At 35.7% G+C, this 18899-nt stretch overlaps 1 protein-coding gene and 1 long non-coding RNA gene across 2 annotated transcripts; both read right to left on the bottom strand.

Moving 5' to 3' along the window:
* On the bottom strand, window positions 1-1362 carry LOC148766157 (uncharacterized). Its single transcript, XR_016034734.1, has 3 exons — window positions 579-1362; window positions 186-304; window positions 1-66 (listed from the first exon to the last, which is right to left on the bottom strand). It is a non-coding gene; the product is annotated as an uncharacterized LOC148766157 (long non-coding RNA).
* A 1111-nt stretch (window positions 1363-2473) lies between these two features.
* ABCD1 (peroxisomal ABC transporter 1) lies at window positions 2474-18876 on the bottom strand. Its single transcript, XM_012997925.2, has 26 exons — window positions 18478-18876; window positions 16719-16874; window positions 15408-15690; window positions 14838-15062; window positions 13801-13998; window positions 13226-13680; window positions 11980-12115; window positions 11822-11900; window positions 11443-11681; window positions 11031-11335; window positions 10839-10950; window positions 10592-10744; window positions 9657-9756; window positions 9471-9579; window positions 9004-9094; window positions 8314-8438; window positions 8080-8229; window positions 6935-7007; window positions 6395-6575; window positions 6158-6316; window positions 5573-5731; window positions 5242-5472; window positions 4668-4828; window positions 4510-4562; window positions 4322-4400; window positions 2474-2975 (listed from the first exon to the last, which is right to left on the bottom strand). The coding sequence occupies exons 2-26, from the start codon at window positions 16778-16780 to the stop codon at window positions 2889-2891; spliced, it is 4005 nt and encodes a 1334-aa protein (XP_012853379.2). The 5' UTR covers window positions 16781-16874; window positions 18478-18876; the 3' UTR covers window positions 2474-2888.
* Window positions 18877-18899: the final 23 nt, after the last annotated feature.

Raw genomic sequence — 18899 nt, 5'->3', positions numbered from 1 at the left:
CGCCTTAAATAAAATACAACGCCCTTTTTTCTCTGCTTCGATTTGTAACTAAACTTCCATTTGGACCTTGAAACGGAAGAAAAGAAAAAAAATAAAAAAAATAATGAAAGAAACTAGTATAATTGTGCGTACCGTTGAAATCGTGTTCATAACAGAATTTTTTTTTTTGCATCAGAGATGAATACCTAAGATGGGATTGTCAGACGGAGGCAGCTTCATATTGCTAGGACAACGTACAAGAATTTCCCGATTATGTAAGACGATAAAATTCAATTTTTACATCCTGCAAATTCAACAACGAGCGCTGAAACAAAAAGATTGTACTATGTCAGCACAAAATTTGACATTCATGTCGCACTAATGAGTCGTATTAAGACATAAATTAAGGATTTCAACGACGAATATTTCAAACATCAAGATTCAAGAGTACTACTAATCCGCAACGATACAAATGTCGAAATAGTTGAATTATCAAGAACAAAGAAAGATCTCTGTTTTCAACAAATTGAAAACAATCACTGCATAATTTTAAAACGATAACTGGTTGAAATTAATATAAATGCAAGGAGAAAAATTACATGTTTTTCGAGCTCAAAATACCGTCTCTCACCCTCAATCAACACGTTCCAAATTCGATATATCCACCATACTCATACGATCATTTTCCGGCAAAACCGACCAATTAGGAAATTGCAATGCCCTTAACCAACGAAAATCATCTACATTCCCACCAAGATTCGCCTCTTTAAGATCCTTCTCGATTCCTTCGTAACTCAAACAATACGGAGCAAATCTAACACCATGACAATCCTTGATTATAGGCCTACTCCTAACTCGAAGAAAAAAATCGCAATTTTTCGCATTATGAATCCTAATTTGATGCGCCCCCAAAACGAACACGATAAAAACCGAACCCATCACCACCCCTACGTAAACCTTGCAACTAATCAACTTATCCATAAACAAGGCCCTTTAATCGAATTTCGCAACCCCTCAAATCCGACAGTGTGAACTCTCCATTTCCTTTGTTAGTACCTCATTCTCTGTATTTCTGAAACCGGGAGAGAGATTCAAATCCCTAAAACCTAGCTTCTCAGACTCAGTTTCCAGATTCAGCTCCTTATCGGGCTGACAAAAGGACTGCGTTCGATAACTATTTGTTACTGCGTTGCGTTCGAGGTCTTCGGCGGCGGCGGAATCGTGGGGAGAGTGCTTGATTTCTTCCATTTTGCGTCGGCGTAGAGGAGTGTCTATGGCCGTAAAATAAAACGAATGCAGATTTATCGCCGTGGAATCAGGGGCGGATTCAAAGTAGAGAGAGCTCCGATGGATTAACAACAGTTAAAAACCTAGACTATATATAATCAGAGAGAGAGGTGAAACAGAGTAATTAATAATCATATGGTTTTGGCTAGGGCTGGGCATTTGGGATCGGGATTCGGGATCCCGTCCCGTCCCGAACGGAATTTTACTATTTCGGACTAAAACTTCGGGAATTCGGGATTACGGGATTCGGGATCAGGATTAGGAACAAATATGGGATCGGGATTCGGGAGTTGGTTCAATCCCGATCGGGATATTTTAATCCCGAATTAGGAAAAAAAGAAAAAAAAAAACTAATAAAAAACACAAACACACACACACACACATATATATATATATATATATTCAAGTTGGTTTAGTGGATAAAATCATACTAATGGAAAAAAAATGCAATATTTCTCACTTTTTAGGCAAAAATATGGGATTTCCCGATCCCAATCCCGAATTCCCGAAATATTTCGGATACCGATTTACCGGGATTTAATAATATGGGACGGGATTGGGATTTAAAATTTCTATCCCGAATCCCAAAATCTCAATTCCGAAAATCCCGATTTCCCGAAATCCCGTCCCGAACTCACCCCTAGTTTTTTTGGCGTTTTGCACATAAAATAATATGAATTCGAAATTATATATATATATATATATGTCCCTCGGGCTCAGCCCATCCGGCCCACTGCTTTCATGGGCCTGGACCCATGGTTTTCCTCTATGGGCCAGCAGGGCAGGCCCGTGAAAGTAGTGGGCCGTATTGGCTTAGCCCTCAGCCCAGATGAGCCGTCTTTCATTGGCCGCAGCCGGGCCATTTGTTAACCACTAGACATAAGATTCAATAGTATTTGAGCTTGTGCCTATAATAACGAGATTCGATGCTATATGAGCTTAAGCCAACTCAGACTCGGCTCACATCACCCGATTGTCAGCCCTACGTGTTAGTATGTTTATAATTTTTTTACTTACATCATGCTCGATTTTTCCTTTTTACAAATAAACTAAAAATAACATATATTAGAAATATGTAAATATTTGAGATAATTATAAAAAAAAAAAAATTATTATATTATAAACTCATCTTCCTCCATAACCAACCTCTCAAATCTGCCTTCATCAAAATGCAAGATCAAATAATGCGTCTTTGAAATACCAGCACAAATGGTAGGCTTCTCTATTTATTGAGTGGGGCTAACAGGAATCATTGATTATTATCAAATATTACAACAGAACAAAGACAATAATTAGTCAAGAATAAATAACTTTACATACTTTGTGTATTTCCTAGCTATATTTCTGCCCATCCACCGAAAAAAAGTGGCAATACGAGAAGACGACATAAATATTTCCGTCTCTAATTTTGTTTCTTTATTCGGTCGTATATAATATAGTCCATTTCAGCTGCTCAAACAATTGAGCCATTTTTTTCATTTACCTTTCAAACGTTCATCACTTCCATGGTAGAGCAAAGGCCAAAAGGCTGTAGCATTAGCCGCAACGATCATATATATATATGGGCGTGTACTACATATTCTGGCACCATTGTGAGTAAAAAGACAAACATGCCCTTCAACTCATTGCTCGATTTTACGAAGCTCCCATTTACCCTCACCATCAATTAACCGCAGCTCCACCGAGTGGAACGGTATCAAAGCAGGGCGCTGTAAAAGGAATATATACGACTTATTAATTTTACGAGTCCAACAGTTACTTGTATTATTACCAGGCAAATTTGTAAAGAAATGTATTGCATGAAGAGTTGAAATACACTGGCTAGATCTTTTACCATTCATTCATACACAGACAAACACACATATCCATGTTGGTGTGTGCGCAGATTAATGATAAAGATCTACACGATATACCCACTTCACCACGTGCAGCATAGATTTGACCGCACAAGCAATAGTACGATCTAGTAACCGTTCATCCACACACATACATGTGCGTGGGTGTAGATGAACAACATATTCTAACCGGGGGTTTATTGCATTTAGCACCCATATATTTAGAGTAAACTGCAAAAAGTACCCCTGTGTAATCTCTAAATAGCGAAAACTCCCCTATGATAAATAAACTAGCAAAAACCCCCCTGTGAAATTATTTAAATAGCACACTCGGCCCATTTCTCATTTGAGTGTTGACTTCATATAAAAAGACACAAATACCCCTGGGATTTTGCAATTAATAAATTCTTATATTTTTTTAAATATTTTAATTATTTTATTTTTATTATATCTTAATTATAAAGGTACAATGGGTTCTTTAATTTATTTTTATTTTTATTACACATAATTTTTGTATATATTTTAAATTATCGCTACATGAAAAGAAAACTTAAACTCCATTATTACGATTTAAAAAAATCTATACTTAATTTGATTAACAAATTTTTAATAATTTTTAAATTTAATTATTTACTATTTTTTAACAATATTTTAATTTCTAAACAATCAAATTAAAAGGAAAATATATATACATATAATATATATACATATAAATACATTTTTAGGGTCAATTTCGTCATTTCACGTCCAAAAACTAACTACCAGTCGCGCAACCCGCGAGTGAGCCACACTTAAGTCAACCGGGGGGTTTTTGCCTTTGACTAAATTTCACAGGGGGGTTTTTGCTAGTTTATTTATCACAGGGGGGTTTTTGCTATTTGGAGATTACACAGGGGTACTTTTTGCAGTTTACTCCATATATTTACTCTAATTATCACAAAACTCCCATGCTATAAATACTAGCAGAATCCTTCTTATAGTTCAATTTTATTAGCAAACAATCCCCTAAAAATACACCATTTATGGACATCATAGGATTATTTTTTCCCTAATATTTATAACACGAGGAGTTTTTTAGCAATTTCGGTATAACAGATGGGTACTGAATGAGATAAAAACTCTTTTAACCAGTGTACGATTCACTAGGTGTAGCATGTATTTAACCAAGCAAAATCTAAGAATGCGGGCCAAATAATCGACCAATTAGCTGCTTTAAGTACCTGAGAGGACGTTATGACAGTGATCCCTGCGTCACTTGCAAGCCTATAGAGGTGCTCTTCAACATCAACGCTTGTAGCACTATATTTTCGAAATATCAATCGAAAGAGAGGGGTTAGTAAAATAAAATCAATTAGGTTTTCATCTATCGTAGCAAGAGAGGAAAGAAGATTGGGTAATATATGTTTACTTGGTGCACTCATCAAGGACTCCAAATCGGGGTTTGTGAAAGAACAGTCGTGCCTGGTTGAACAGTGAAAATTATGTCAGTAGTTGTGGAAATACATAATAACAAATGTGAACTCACCATAAAAAATAATATAAATAAAATAAAATAAAATAACTCACCATGCCTAATCGCTGTTGTTCCCCGAGAGATAAAATGTCTTCCCAGTTCTGGCTCGTATCCCATCCGCCTTCTCTCTCCAAGAGATATAGTAATTTAACATTTTCTAGAATAGTTTTTAGGTGTGCATCCAGAATGTCTGTGGGCCCAACTGATTCATGGCCTAGACTCGGAAATTATAAAAAATAAGTTACCAGTCATAATTAAGTAATTTTTGTATGCAACCACTTGCTATGGTAGCTAAATATAAGACAGATTGCACAATAAAAGTAAAAAAAATGTATGTACTTGCTACACAACCAAAAATGTTCAATCGCCAAAATTCATAGAAAAGAAAAGGCCTGAAACAGATGAAGTTCGACATTATTTTATTAATGATTTCATATTTGATTAATGGGTAGATATATTAGGTCGAAATAGACTTTGGAGAAATCAAACTCATGAATGAAGACGATTTACGTATTCAATCTTAAGCAACTGAAATAATTGAAAGAGCATTTCCATATATGCATGTGAAAAACATATGCTGATAACACGTGCGTATCTAGAAACAATAGAAAGAATGAATGCACTTACCTTCTTCAACCAAACGTGACACCCTTTTCTCTGCTTCGTCACAAGAGAGAGGATATATTATTTGATCTCTGAGGTTTCCTAAGCATGTATATGGTCGTTGTGGCACATAAAAGAGATGGCATTCGGATTCAGAAGTAATTTGTTGGTGAGGTTTAATGAGCCTTCCATCAACCACAGGCCAAAGGCCTCGAAGGACTCTGAAAATGGAACTCTTCCCACTTCCATTTGGACCTTAAAAAAAAAGTCGAAAAATATATAAATAATAATAAATAGTTAAATTGCGGAAATATTGAGTAAGTTCAGTAAAGAAGATAATCTTGAATCTACCAACCGGTAACAAGCAGGCTTTGCCCTGGAACTATTTCACATGTCAACTGTCTAGCCAAAACTTTCTGAGTTGGTGTGATAATATCCACCTTGTAGAAAGAAATAATATCATCCGAGTCGAGTACTGTGGATTTAGATCTTGAAGAACCACTACCAGAATCTCCTGCAAAAAAAACATCCACGTTAGACTGAAAGGCAACCTCCATCAAGCTATATCGAAAAACATGCATTAAAGCTAAAACGATAAACTTTAGTGCTCTCATACTTAATATTATACCCAGTTAGGAAAAGATCAGAGAGATTCACAAATTAACTAATAACCGCAAAAACGATCAATTCAAGAATTCATCTTGAAAATGCAGCTAAATGTTTGTATTCTGAAGATTTTCTCAAACAAAATTTACTTTAACATGATGTCAAGTGCAAGTGTGGAAATTGCACATTATAGTGGAGAATAATATTTGTAAGGGTGGATATTCTATTGGGAAGATTGTTTGTTAAACATACTAAACTGAAACGACTATATCAATATGTACATCTTCAAAGAGAAACCATATAATAGAAGCAAGAAACAAGAGTATACACGCACCATGTTGAGCAGCATCTAGAAGCTCTTCAAGTTCGAAAATTCGGTTGATACCACCAGAAAGCTCCAGAAATTTTCTATGTAGCTCAAGAATATCACCAAAAGCCAAAAAACTCTGAGAAACAACGGATGCTAAGAACCGCAATGCGTGTGCGAGTTCACCTGAAATAGAATTTACCATAAATGAAAGCAGTTACAGCAAGTATAACTCTAATTGAAATAACAATGAATTGCCTTCACCTTGGGTTGAAGTCATGGCTCGGTCGCCTCTGTGCTCCATTGCATACAACAGGCTCAATCCCCAGGTTACGTTATGGGGAAGTTGCTTTGTGACGAAGTCGTCTACAATACCAAATAGCCATTTCTTCTTAAGAAGCAACATTGAGTGATCAAAAAGTGCTCCAAACCTTGATTCGATCATCTGTAAGAAGTAGACACAGTTAAAAATCAAGAGTAAAGACTGAAAGAAAGTACAGTTGTCAAAATGTAAGTAACATGGTAAGGTGAGATCAGCTGCCATTTAAGTCTATGACGTCACTTGGCATACAAGACACGTGGATTTCTGATTCATTTTTTGTTACTAGGATAATTATGTCACACCCTTTGCACTCTGATAAATTAAGCTCACGGAAAAAAAATTACACCACAAGCACGAATAATGATGGAGTTTATGGTTTATCCAATGATTGCAATAATTTTCTTTCACAAAAATACAGAACGGCAGAACCTGGTTCGCGAGAAGTCTGATATTTCTGAATTTAGTTATACTAGGACAAATACCTCTCTTTCTCTAGCTCCACCACCGAAAAAAGCAACAGATTCCGCATGTGTCCGCAATCTTTCATGCATGTACCTAGAAAACAAAGTATTTAATGAGGTTGACGTATAAAATTCATTACGTGTCATTAATGCCAAATTGATAAATGAGTTGCTGTAGATGATATAATTGATGGACGAGTTTTTCTGTTAATGTCAAATAGATAGATTAAATTCTAAAAAAAACACTAATCGACACCCTAGTTTTGCCATGAATGTCAAATTGATATTTTAAACTGATTAATCCAATTCTTCATTTATAAATACTCTCTTACAATGACAAACATGCCATTTAAACCCTCATTTACTTACAATTAGACTGTATACATTTCATTTCTCAAACAATTCATATCCTGAATACATTTTTCACTACAATAATTTAGAATAAAAATTATTAGCAATAATGAACATCCTCAAACAAATTTATCCAATGACATAAAACAAAAAAACAATGAGCAAGATAATAGACAACCATATAAGTAAGATATTTCAATGGTCATAGTTTAGTAACAGTAATTAAAACTTGACAACAAATAAATAGGGAGATTGAAAATAAAAATTTGTGACACCAAATTTTATCGACTCTTAAAAGTCAAGATTCAAGCAATATAATAGAAAATAAGTTCATTGCCTTTATTGAATTCGTTATTATTACTTTCGCTCTATCATTTATGTCGCATACCAACTCTTTTATGAATTCAATTGAATTCTCAAGTCATAGATTTCATCGATAGAAAACTATCGATCGCTATCCAAGTGCTTTTAATTTTAATTTCACTAAATGATTATGTTTTCCTTATATTCCTACGTAATTTATAACTACTCTATTATGCTAAAATTTACTTAGTCATATGAACAAATCAAGAAAAACCAAATGTATACCTATAATTACACAGGGATTACAGCAAATATATATATCCTTACTAATTATATCAATGAAGAGACTGCAGAGGAGTTTGTTTAACATGCATGAATCGACCTTTATTGCAAAATACAGGTATATATTAGACCATATGTAATAACTGATGTATTATAAATCATAATAAATATACTCATTTAACATATTAGTGCATCTTTGCAAGTGATATACACCAAAAATGTGAACTGACCTAAAAGTTCCCTCGAGTTGTTGCTCACGACTTGTCAAGTCACCAAAGTCAGGCGTAACACCCCTAAGAAAACCTAAACCTAGTAACATATATGCATAAAGAATAGCAACTCCTCTTCGACCAGTCAACAGCTTCATTCTCCAGGTGAACCTAAAAAGCAGATGGAATTGAGGTCTTTATGTATTGGACATGTAATGACTGATGAACCATAGTACCATGTTTTTGCATACTTACCATAAAATATCAACAGTTGGTTTAACCATTCCAGTGACAAGTCCAGACAAATCGGTAGTTAACTTCTCCAAGTCTTGGGTTAATCTCTGATCAGCATCAACATTTTCCCGGGACATATGAATAACCTATAAACCACCACGCACTGTTATTTTTGCAAATTGGTATGTTTGTTCTCTTAATTTTTCAAATAACAAAGCACCCCATTTATCGAGGAAGACAGATAGGAATAAAGATGGCTTAACAGTGAACATTGGCTGCTTCACTGATTCAATGGCAGAGAAAACCCTGGAAATATTCAAGCTTAAATCTCCAAATTTGTAAGATCAAGCACTTGTATAGCCTATATTTTTATCTCCTTTCATATTGATTAGACATGCAATACTTTCCAATCATCTTGCTTGTGTTCATTTTAAAGGAGAATGTCTGAAGATTTTATACAGCCACAAATCAATTTCTCAATTTCATGCAGAAACTACACAGGCTAGCCCCACTCCACCTAATCGTGTCTACGAATTTTGCAACAAATTATATCAAAACACGAGTATGCATTCTGAAACTATCACCAAATGTCAGGAACCTGGCCACCTCATTGTGGAAATAAGGGACACGCCTCTCCAAATATTACACAATTCGTTACAATGTAATGAATAAAAATCATGCATTCAATCTCATGTTATGCTAATCCAGTACCTTATAATATGCATTCTTTCTCAAGTAGTTTCGAAGCAAGTGCTTGGTCAGACGTATTCTCCATCCAAGTGCAAGCAAAGCTGTCAGATGCCTGTAAACAGGGGAGGCGACGAAATATGCAACAAATAAAATACCACTAAAGTACAAATTTCAGCATTGAATGTGGCGACAAATCATGTTCAAATGAGTTGATTCTTAGCATTAGCTCAAGGCATAAACATCTCCAGCAAATAAATCCATACAACCTCGGACTTGTGTTCAAGTGCAGACCAATATATTAAGAGATGTATGTAGTGTTTCTTAGTATAGAACAAAACCACAAAAAGAAGGTGGATATGTCAAATAACTTCCTCAAAGCAGTACAAAATCTGACAAAGAAAAGGACCAGGACAGTTTGATTGCTTTCAAATGTGGTCTGGAGATGACACACACTTGATTTATAAATCTTCTAAAGACACGAAAAGTACCTTAAAGATGGTGCAACAAAAGAGGATGCAGCACTTTGGAGAACACTGATGCCAATCAACTTAACGAACGCAGCCTTATCTTGCTCTAGAACATACTTTACAGTTGTCCCTGGGAACATCATAATGGTTAAAATGACCGCAAGTCCGCACAAAAGAAAAGCAATATTAACAAAATAATATGAATACCATTTAAAGAAGCAATACGGTCTGATATCCAAGTCCTGGATAACACTAGTATAGCAACTGCAAGGAGTTGTGCACCCTGTTTATCAAGCACAGTCGGTACCTAAAACAAATACTAGGTCAGCAAGCGCAGTACAAGAATACATCAAAGACTTTTCTGAGAATAATATATTCTATGTTTCAATAACTATGACAACACGGTCATGAAAATGAAAAGAATACATTTTGAATACACAGACAGAGCATAAAAAAATATAAGGTCCAACAAACGGCAGGTAAATAAAACCAAGTTGAGAAACCTTACTGACCCAATTGGCCAGCAAATCAGCTTAGTAGATAACACTCTAACGCAACTGCATAATCTTAAGAAATACATGCTGACGAAGAACCAAATATGTCGGATGCTACTTTCAATATTTTTTTTTCTCTTACTTATTCCCTGTCTTGTTTAATTATTATTCCCTTTTGGGATGGAGCAAGGAACACCAGCAAACCACATGCAAGAAAAAGATTGAGGAAGGAAATGGTATCATTAACTGAGTTAATGAAGTCTTGGCATCTCTCCTTCGACAAACAGCAGCCTCGTTTGTTACATGAGGATTAGATGATAATTCACAATAATTTTTCAGTTCTCAAAACTTCTGTCTCTAAAATATTCTACAATTTGGAAGAGAATGCATCTTTTCCATGCTAATGTATATACTATAATGTGCTTGGAAGAACAATCACTATTCCTTTTGCAAGTACATAGAAATCAATATGACCGTGAAGGCACAAAAGCTACCCAAGGGATCTGTTTAAAGCTAACAAATTTCTAGATCTTGCTCGGAGAATTTTAAGTATAGCTCACAAGAGGCAGATAATCCACATAAGATAGAGAGAGATAGAAAGAGAGTTTGAACCGGGGCACTAGATAGACATAAGTCACAAGCACTTACTAGTATCTTAAACATGGAAGCTACCCTCAGAGGCAATATCCTTGGTACACTTTGCAGTTGTGGAAATACAGGCGACACATAGTCCTCTTCCTCGGTCAGAGATGCTGATATCAACTCTGAAGAATGCGACCGAGAAGCTGAAAATGCGCGGTCCTGGCAATGATTATCCAAGAAAGTTCAAGTAACATGGGGATAAATCTAAAATGATAATTTAACAAATATTAGAAGAAGAATATGAGGACCAGACCTTCTTTGTATTAGCAAATGCACGTTGGACAGTCATGGCATCACTCTGGCGCTCTGTCTCGGAACTCCTTTTCTTAATAAACTCGGATTCTGTAGAAGCTGGTGAATCGGCTCTACAGAGTGATGAAATTGACAATAATCAATAGTCATATCATCAAGGGAATTGTAAACAGACACTAATTAAAGTTCCTACCTTTTATAATGCACACTCCAGCCTCCTTCTCCATCCAAAGATAGGACCATGTCATGAAATGCAACTAATGCAGGGCGATGGGAAATTGTGATACATGAGGTTCCCATAGCTCGAACTTTAGCACAGAAACGTTCTTCCATATCAGTTGTCACAGCACTTGTGCACTCGTCCAGGATAGCAAATTTAGGTTTATGGTAAAAGAGACGAGCCATTCCCAATCTTTGCTGCTCCCCTAGCGATAATTCGTCACCCCAATTCACCTCCTTTTCAGATGGGTACCGGTCCAGCAGATACTCAAGATCCACCTAATATATAAAAAAATCAATCATCAACAAATCCCTGAACAAGTTTTGCCATCAAGATCGCCCAATGATAAAAGCTTGCAGAATCATATTTAACCGAGAAATCTCACATTTCTCAACAACTCGGCCATTTCACTTTTTGTAAGAGATGCAAAGTCCTGATCTGCTGTGAGGGGATAAATTAACTGGTCACGCAGGGTTCCAACTGCTGTATATGGTCGTTGTGGCACATAAAAGATCTCCTTGTTTAAATCAGAACCAATTCCAGGTTTGACTATATGACCAGACACCAATGGCCAAAGACCACCCAAAACTCGAAAGAGAGAGCTTTTTCCACTTCCATTTGGACCTTGAAATGGATCGGGTGGTATTGTTAAATTTCAACCATGAACACTATTTCAGAAAAAATGATATGCAGAATCTACCAATCTGATGCAGCCTACATTTTACAGGTACAAAATGGCGAACAAAACAACCAATAGAATCTACCTGTTATCAAAAGATTTGAACCAGATTCAACCCTTAGACTCAAATCCTCTACTAAGACATTACCAGTTGGGGTAACAACCTGAAAGATTAGAATGTACTTAAGAATCCCAGAGAAGAAGAGAATAATCAAATGAATGGAAGGCCAACTTTTCTGCTACCTTGACACCATCAAACTCAATGTAATTTGCCTCGCTAACATAGTTCCTGCTCCCATCAGCCTGTTGAGAAGATGAATCGCGTGCAGCTAGCTCTCTAGATATACCCAGAAGCTCGTGAATACGATCTGCATACCCACTGCAGATCAAAAGGAATATCTGCATAAACATATGGAATATAATCTAACTAGCAACTAATTCTCACACCAGAAAAGCATGTAAATAATGCGACTGGTTGGCCAAATTCACCACGGCTGATAAAATGAACATTTCAAGTAATAAAGTAACTGTCTAGTACAAGAATAATATTTTTCTAGCAAACTTAAAAAAAAAAAAATTAAATAAATAAAAAAAAACCAGAACAAAACAAAACATGACAGTTACGTATTGAAAATGAATATCTGAGTCTTGTGAATAAATGCACAAGAACCTCAAGTAACTAAAGAATTTCCAAGCTTCAGTGTCAAACATGTTGCATAAAAAACACAAAATAAAATAATTCCCGTCTTCTAAATTTGACTTTACAAAGCTTATTTATCCACATTAAATTTGATAACTCCGATTCCAATATGAACAGTTCCAATTTCCAATCCTGGGTGGTGACTACACATGTTTTACATAGTTATTAGAAATACAAAATGAAGCCATACGAGCATGTGACACTGACCAAATAGTGACCAAGCATGGAAATAAATGAGCCAGCAGGCCAGAACTTTGCTGTTTAGAAACATATAAGCACATAACTCTGATTAAGATGGAATGCGCCCATAACGTAAATAACACTTCATATTAACAACCAAGAACTATTTAGTCTGTCTTCCAAAATTGACAAGTGGGAAACATCTTATCAATTAAACTTGCCAAATCAGATAAAAGTATGCTAAAACAAGAATAGAAGAGCCCTAGCCACATGCACTGGAGCCAACCTTTACACAACATTTATATGGTGTGAGAGTTTTGACTAATTTTGAGGAACTCTTTCCACAGAAAAGTTCAGTATAAAGATTGACAAAGAAAAGAAAACTACAGTCTCGAAGTGATGCATCAGGGTAAAGAAGTAACCGTCTTAAGCAATTAAATTTTTTTCCTCTATGCAGGAGAAATGTAGTTTCCGGTGAGTTTATAGAGTAGAAAGCCAAAAATTAAGTACATAAAGCTTTCAGAACTGAACTAACACTTCTCAAATTGAGAAAGTACAAAAATTAAAATGTACATAAAAGCATTCAACAAAAAATTGAACAAGCTATACCTCAGGCGATTGAGTCGTCTTGAGCTTATAGAAAGAGTTCCCAGAGACTGAAACAGCGAAATTATAACACTTGTGTGATATCTTAAATTGCTTAACATCTCTGCACGTCCTAAGGTAGAAGACTCGGGCCTTAAATTTCCAGAGAAAAATGGCTCAATAATCAGGATAACAGCAACAGTAGCGCCAAGATACTTTAGTAAGAAGTCCTGAATCATGCCAAACCACCAATGATCATGAAGGACAACTCTCATATGCTGAATAAGATTCTGAAACTTTTTCTGGATGTGAAATTCTTCTCGATTTTCTCCACCATAGAGCGCTATGCTTTCTGCATGAGTTCTTAACCGTGAATGCAACTGCCTATATTCCCCTTCCAGCTGTTGTTCTTTGGACATAAGTTTCCCAAATGGTGGTGAAAATTTTCTAATTGTGGCCCCTGCGCCCAACACATAGGCCTGAAAATTAACAAAATACATACAGATGCAAACAGCTTAATATAGTAACAACAATGAACAAAACAAAGGAAGAGATTAAATTGGAATCTAATACATAGACGTAAGTTGATAAATTGCTACCAGTATCCAGAATATATATTTTGGGCTTGCATATGAACATAGACGCCATGTATAAAGTAGCCCATCAGTAACAGCAAATAGATCCTCTTGCACAAGGTCACTCAATTCCGAACAGAACCTTGGTATATCACTGGCAATTCGCTGCTCGGGATTGCTTATCCGACCATCAACATGAGACATCTTGTAGTACACCATATTCTGAACCCAAATCAAGAACATATTAACATAGACAACTTGGAAGAGCTTCCTTTACAACGCAGTTCACATACTCATATATATCAATACATCAGTTGCTTGAGAAAAAATGTATATGCAACCACGTGAGAGGGGAAAATTCTTGCTGTTTATGCATTATGCTTTCACTAAATGAGCACATATTAATTATGTTAAATAATGATGCAACCAAATGTGATAGAAGTAAATGAAACTGTTTCTGGTGCAGAAATAATTAAATTAGCCAGTGCAATTAGTGTGTTGGGCTACCAAATGAGTATATACAACTTGTGCCAGTGCAAAAGAAGCGTGCACGAAAACATGCTAACATGACAGATTTATTTTATGGTTTGAACATCACAATACTTTAGTTCTTTAAAGGTTAGTTCTATAAAGATATCGAATGGAGTATCCCATAGAATAGATACTTCAAGTGGGAAGCTTTTCCTAATATGGAGATAATTGATGAAAATTTAGAAAGCCACTTCACATCAATAACATTATGATTTTAAAATTAATCATTTTAATCAAAATAGTTACTGTCATTTTATTAGACAATCCTTGGATAAAAATATTTCAACTGAAACTTAAACGCTGTATAACAGTAAGGCCACTCATACATGAGTTTGTCATCTACCCTTAAAGTGCTTATTTGATTTGAGTGACCATATAGATCAGCAAAATATTCCACCACTATCGGTTATAGCTGAGCTCTATTAACTTGAGAAAAATAACAGATAGCACTTTTAATATAACATAAGCAACAAATCGAACCAAAGATATTATGCAGCTATCCTGTCAGTATAAGCAGCATAAAAAATTACCTGAAAATATTGGGTATGAGTAAGCTTCGTCAAAATTTTCCGGAACCGTAAACTTAGGGTCCCTGTTACGTACTTAGAGGTGGAATTCAATGACGATAGGAGAAAACACAGCACGATATTTTCAATAATAAGACGAAGAAATACAGGTACACGCCTGAGAAAAGCAGAACGGAAAAGGAAACCTTGGACTTTAGCCAACCTGTTGCTTACAGCAGTTCTAGAAACCTGCAAAGGTAGGAGGACATTTTTAGAAAAATATATTGACTGATTCAGCATGCACGAGCTATGGATGTCTATGAAACTAACTTTTGGGAAACACAATAAACATTCCAAGAATTGAAAAAAGCATCTCCAGTTACATTAGATCATTGAGTTCCGAAAATATTCAAAGAAAATTCAGTAATTATTAAATCTACCGACAAATACAATACAAAAGACAGGTGCTCAGTTTATCAAATTACCCAAAAAAAAAAAAGTTTGACAACTGACCCAGCATGGTTATAGGAAATGATAAGCAAATAATAAATGTCTATTAAATCAAACTTGGCCTTTCTTGAATGAAAGATTTACCGCTATAGCAGCCAAAGATAATATATGCATTGCACCCATTCTCCCCATACGAGATAACAGAATGGCTGCCAAAACCTGGAGAGACCGCAAATTTCCTCTCTTTTGCCTACTCTTTTTAACATTCTTATCGTTTCCAATTGACTGGTCTGATTCATCTTTATTGTCACTGATTCCATTAGAATGGTTAAAAGAACTATGCCGTTTACAACTATTTCGTGAGTGCACATACGCGGCGGCAGTTCCACCAACAGCAACAATACTAGTGGCAATCAGTATAGCTCTCCTGTAAGAAATTATTCAATGATAAAATAGGAATTAACAATATGATCATATTACAGAAGGCATATGCTTACAATAGCAATGATAGCTAATGATAAGAAAGCAGCAGCAGTTCAGAACATACAACTTCAAAAGAGTAGCCCAAACTACAGAAGAAACAAAAAAGCAACTGAAAAGGGCAAGGAAGTAAGACATGTGGGCGGGTGGAATAAGACATGGCTCTTCTTTTGTTTTATAAGAAATTTTTCATCATGCGAATATGTTACAGCAACACATTACTGTTTGGTCGTTTTTTCCCCTTGTATGTATCTATGGCATTCTTTTACAAGTTCATTTTATTTCTTTCCGATTGATCCTTGAAGGCAGGCAATGATATTGTTTCCCGGTGATATCTTCTAGGTGATGATACACCAAAAAGGAACGCGAAAAATCCAAAAGCACTTGTGTTTGTAATTGGTGAAGGGGAATAATGATTGTCATGGAGTTGTTAGCAGTTAGTAAGCACTGATAATTCATGATGATCCTTCCAATATGAAAAGTTGTACATGATAAACGAAAAAAAATACGTAACATCAGCTCCTGAATCCTATGAATACTAGAGATACAAGAGCGAGATTATCAGGACTAAGGTTGGGAAAATCGGCATCCAATAGTCATGACTGGAGGATTTTCACAATTCAGCAAATGCAATTATTAAGAACCCAAACCTATTTTTATTTGGGATCTTATATATATGTTTCTACTTTTTCCCTTCCCTCTCCCGTCTCTTGTATCCTTTCATTCATTCTATCAATATCTGCACCTTTACAATTATAACAATAGTTTGAACTATTTATGGATAATAGAAAAGGATTGTTGGAGACGAACAATAGTATCTGTGTGTGTGTGTGTGTGTGTGTGTGTGTGTGTGTGTGTGTGTGTGTGTGTGTGTGTGTGTGTGTGTGTGTGTGTGTGTGTGTGTGTGAGGGAAAAGAAGTACAAAACCTCATACCCAGAGAATAGATTTACAGAAAGAAACAACGAAGATGATACCTTCTGGACGACAGAAGTCCCCGACCATGTTCAGTCAACTGTAGAAGCTGGAGCGAAGGCATGTTTGAAGGCAACCTCCAGTAGACAAGAAATATTAGGGACTAAGGATACTGCCTTCTTGAGATGACGACAAATTTCACTTCATGTTATTAGTGCCTGGAAATTCATTGAAAGCATTATATAAGAAAACTAAATTTATGCAAACAGTCAAACATCATGAGCAAACAAAACTAGAAGTTTTTATTTGATATAGGTGAGTAACATAAATTCTATATCTTTTTGCAGTATGCTAAAATAATATAGAGGTGAAACCAAATAATCCAACCTAGTTACTCATCAGTAAATGTACGCATACCGAGCAAACAATACATTCCTTTTTAATTTTTCACATATAACTCAAGACACTAGAAGGACAAATACGCATTGCCTTGAAACTGTAAATAGTATACTTGGGCATTTTATGCCAATACTTATAACAGTCTTTTGTCTCAAGTTTATAATCATCTTCTCGTGGATTCTAACCTTTAATATATCCTCTCTTTGAAAATAGTTCAATTTATCACTGAAGGAAGTCTAACTACAAGTCTATCAAAGGAAAAAAAATGCTGTACAAAGTCGAACTATATCATCTGTAACAGTTCAGCTAAGAGCAACGAGTTCTCTGAACACATTCGTACAGTGCACTGGAAAGGTCCAAGATTGAACACTTTGTTAGGATCTAACATGCAAAAAAGAAGTCTAGTCAGTAACCCTAGGCAATAATATTGACTCCCGAGCATTTGGGGTACAACATAACTTTTTGTTGTGTTTCCGAATAAATTGAAGCAGTTACTAAATGCTCTGAATGGTAATAACTTCTCCTAATATCAATCACTAAAGTAATATTAAGGTCAAATCACATGGCACTCATTCTTTGTGTACAAAATTGCCGAGTATCAGTCACCAACGCAGTATCTAGGTCAAGCACATATAACGAACTCTTTACATGTCGAGATAACATTATCACAAAGCCGTACCTACTACTAGTCCGAAACATCAACAATCATGAGGGTTATGCATTTAAGCAGCCTACTTACGACACTTATGTGGTGCATGACGCAGTTCATAGTCATCCGCATGACAGTACAACGAATAGTTATGACAGTTATGCAGTGCTCGACAAAGTTTCCAGCATTCCCACGAGACAACTTTTGTTTACACACTAAAAGTGCATACTTCTTTGATGACTAGTAGATCAAAATTGACCAGTCGGAGCCGAACCACGAAAATGAAAGGCTAATGATCCAGCATCATCGCTTTTGCATTCAATACGATAGAATTGAGCTTACATATAGGCAAAAAACATCAAAATCAAAACAATTGCTCTGCTCCCCACGGACTTGATGAGTTTTTTCCAGTTATTCAAAACACCATCTAATAGTAAATAACCATTAAAAATAATTATATAAATAATCAACCGAAACTAATTACTCGAGATTATGCGAACGTCTAGAACATAGTTATTATCAATTCTCACGGCACCATCAGTGAAACACATGACTGTTGAATCTTCACTAATAAAACATCAAATAAACACCCCAAAAACAAGAACATCTTCGATTTCCATGGCGTGAGCACTAAAAAAAACATTAATTCACCATTCCAATAAATATTATGCAGGTTTAATCGGTCACCATAAATAAATAAAAAACACTTAATTCAATAATTCTAGACCCGAAAAAAATTGAAACAACAGCTACCAACAAAAAATTCAGCTAACCTGATTATTCAGACAATCCAAACACCGCCGGCAGTCTGTTTCCGCCGTTGTCATACACGGCTGAGTAATCCGATGTACTTACTGGAGCTTCGAACAATCAATCACACAATAAAATTAAACTGAAATAAGGAAGGATTAACAATCCCGAAGAAGATCAAAACTCTTAACTCTGCAGAATTATTGGCTAATAGATGTAACGAACTGTACATAAATGTAAATAATTAACCGGACCCATCAGAAAGGGATTTCCAGAGAAGGAAGAGAGAAGAAAGAGAGAGAGAGATGATTTATGGGAGAAGAGGGTTTCAGAATTGAGAGCTTTTTTTATTTTCTGAAATTTTAATTTTTGGGGTGCAATCGCCTGCATCCGCGAACACGGGCGAGCTACACCGATTACGTAAATAACGCACCTCGATTTGTGT

The sequence above is a fragment of the Erythranthe guttata genome, chromosome 12, assembly GCF_056151865.1.
Source record: "Erythranthe guttata isolate IM_541 chromosome 12, IM_541, whole genome shotgun sequence".
Classification (NCBI taxonomy): Eukaryota; Viridiplantae; Streptophyta; class Magnoliopsida; order Lamiales; family Phrymaceae; genus Erythranthe; species Erythranthe guttata.
Note: the sequence above shows the minus strand (reverse complement) of the source record. Positions and strands in the feature narration are given on the sequence as shown.

Excerpts from the sequence above, each read along its gene's own strand:
- ABCD1 (XM_012997925.2), bottom strand. The coding sequence starts at position 16,780 with ATGCCTTCGCTCCAGCTTCTACAGTTGACTGAACATGGTCGGGGACTT. Across the intron at positions 11,682-11,821 it reads TTCAAATCTTTTGATAACAG|GTCCAAATGGAAGTGGAAAA; the intron begins GTAGATTCTATT and ends ATCCATTTCAAG. Across the intron at positions 5,732-6,157 it reads TCTAGATGCTGCTCAACATG|GAGATTCTGGTAGTGGTTCT; the intron begins GTGCGTGTATAC and ends TTTTTTTTGCAG.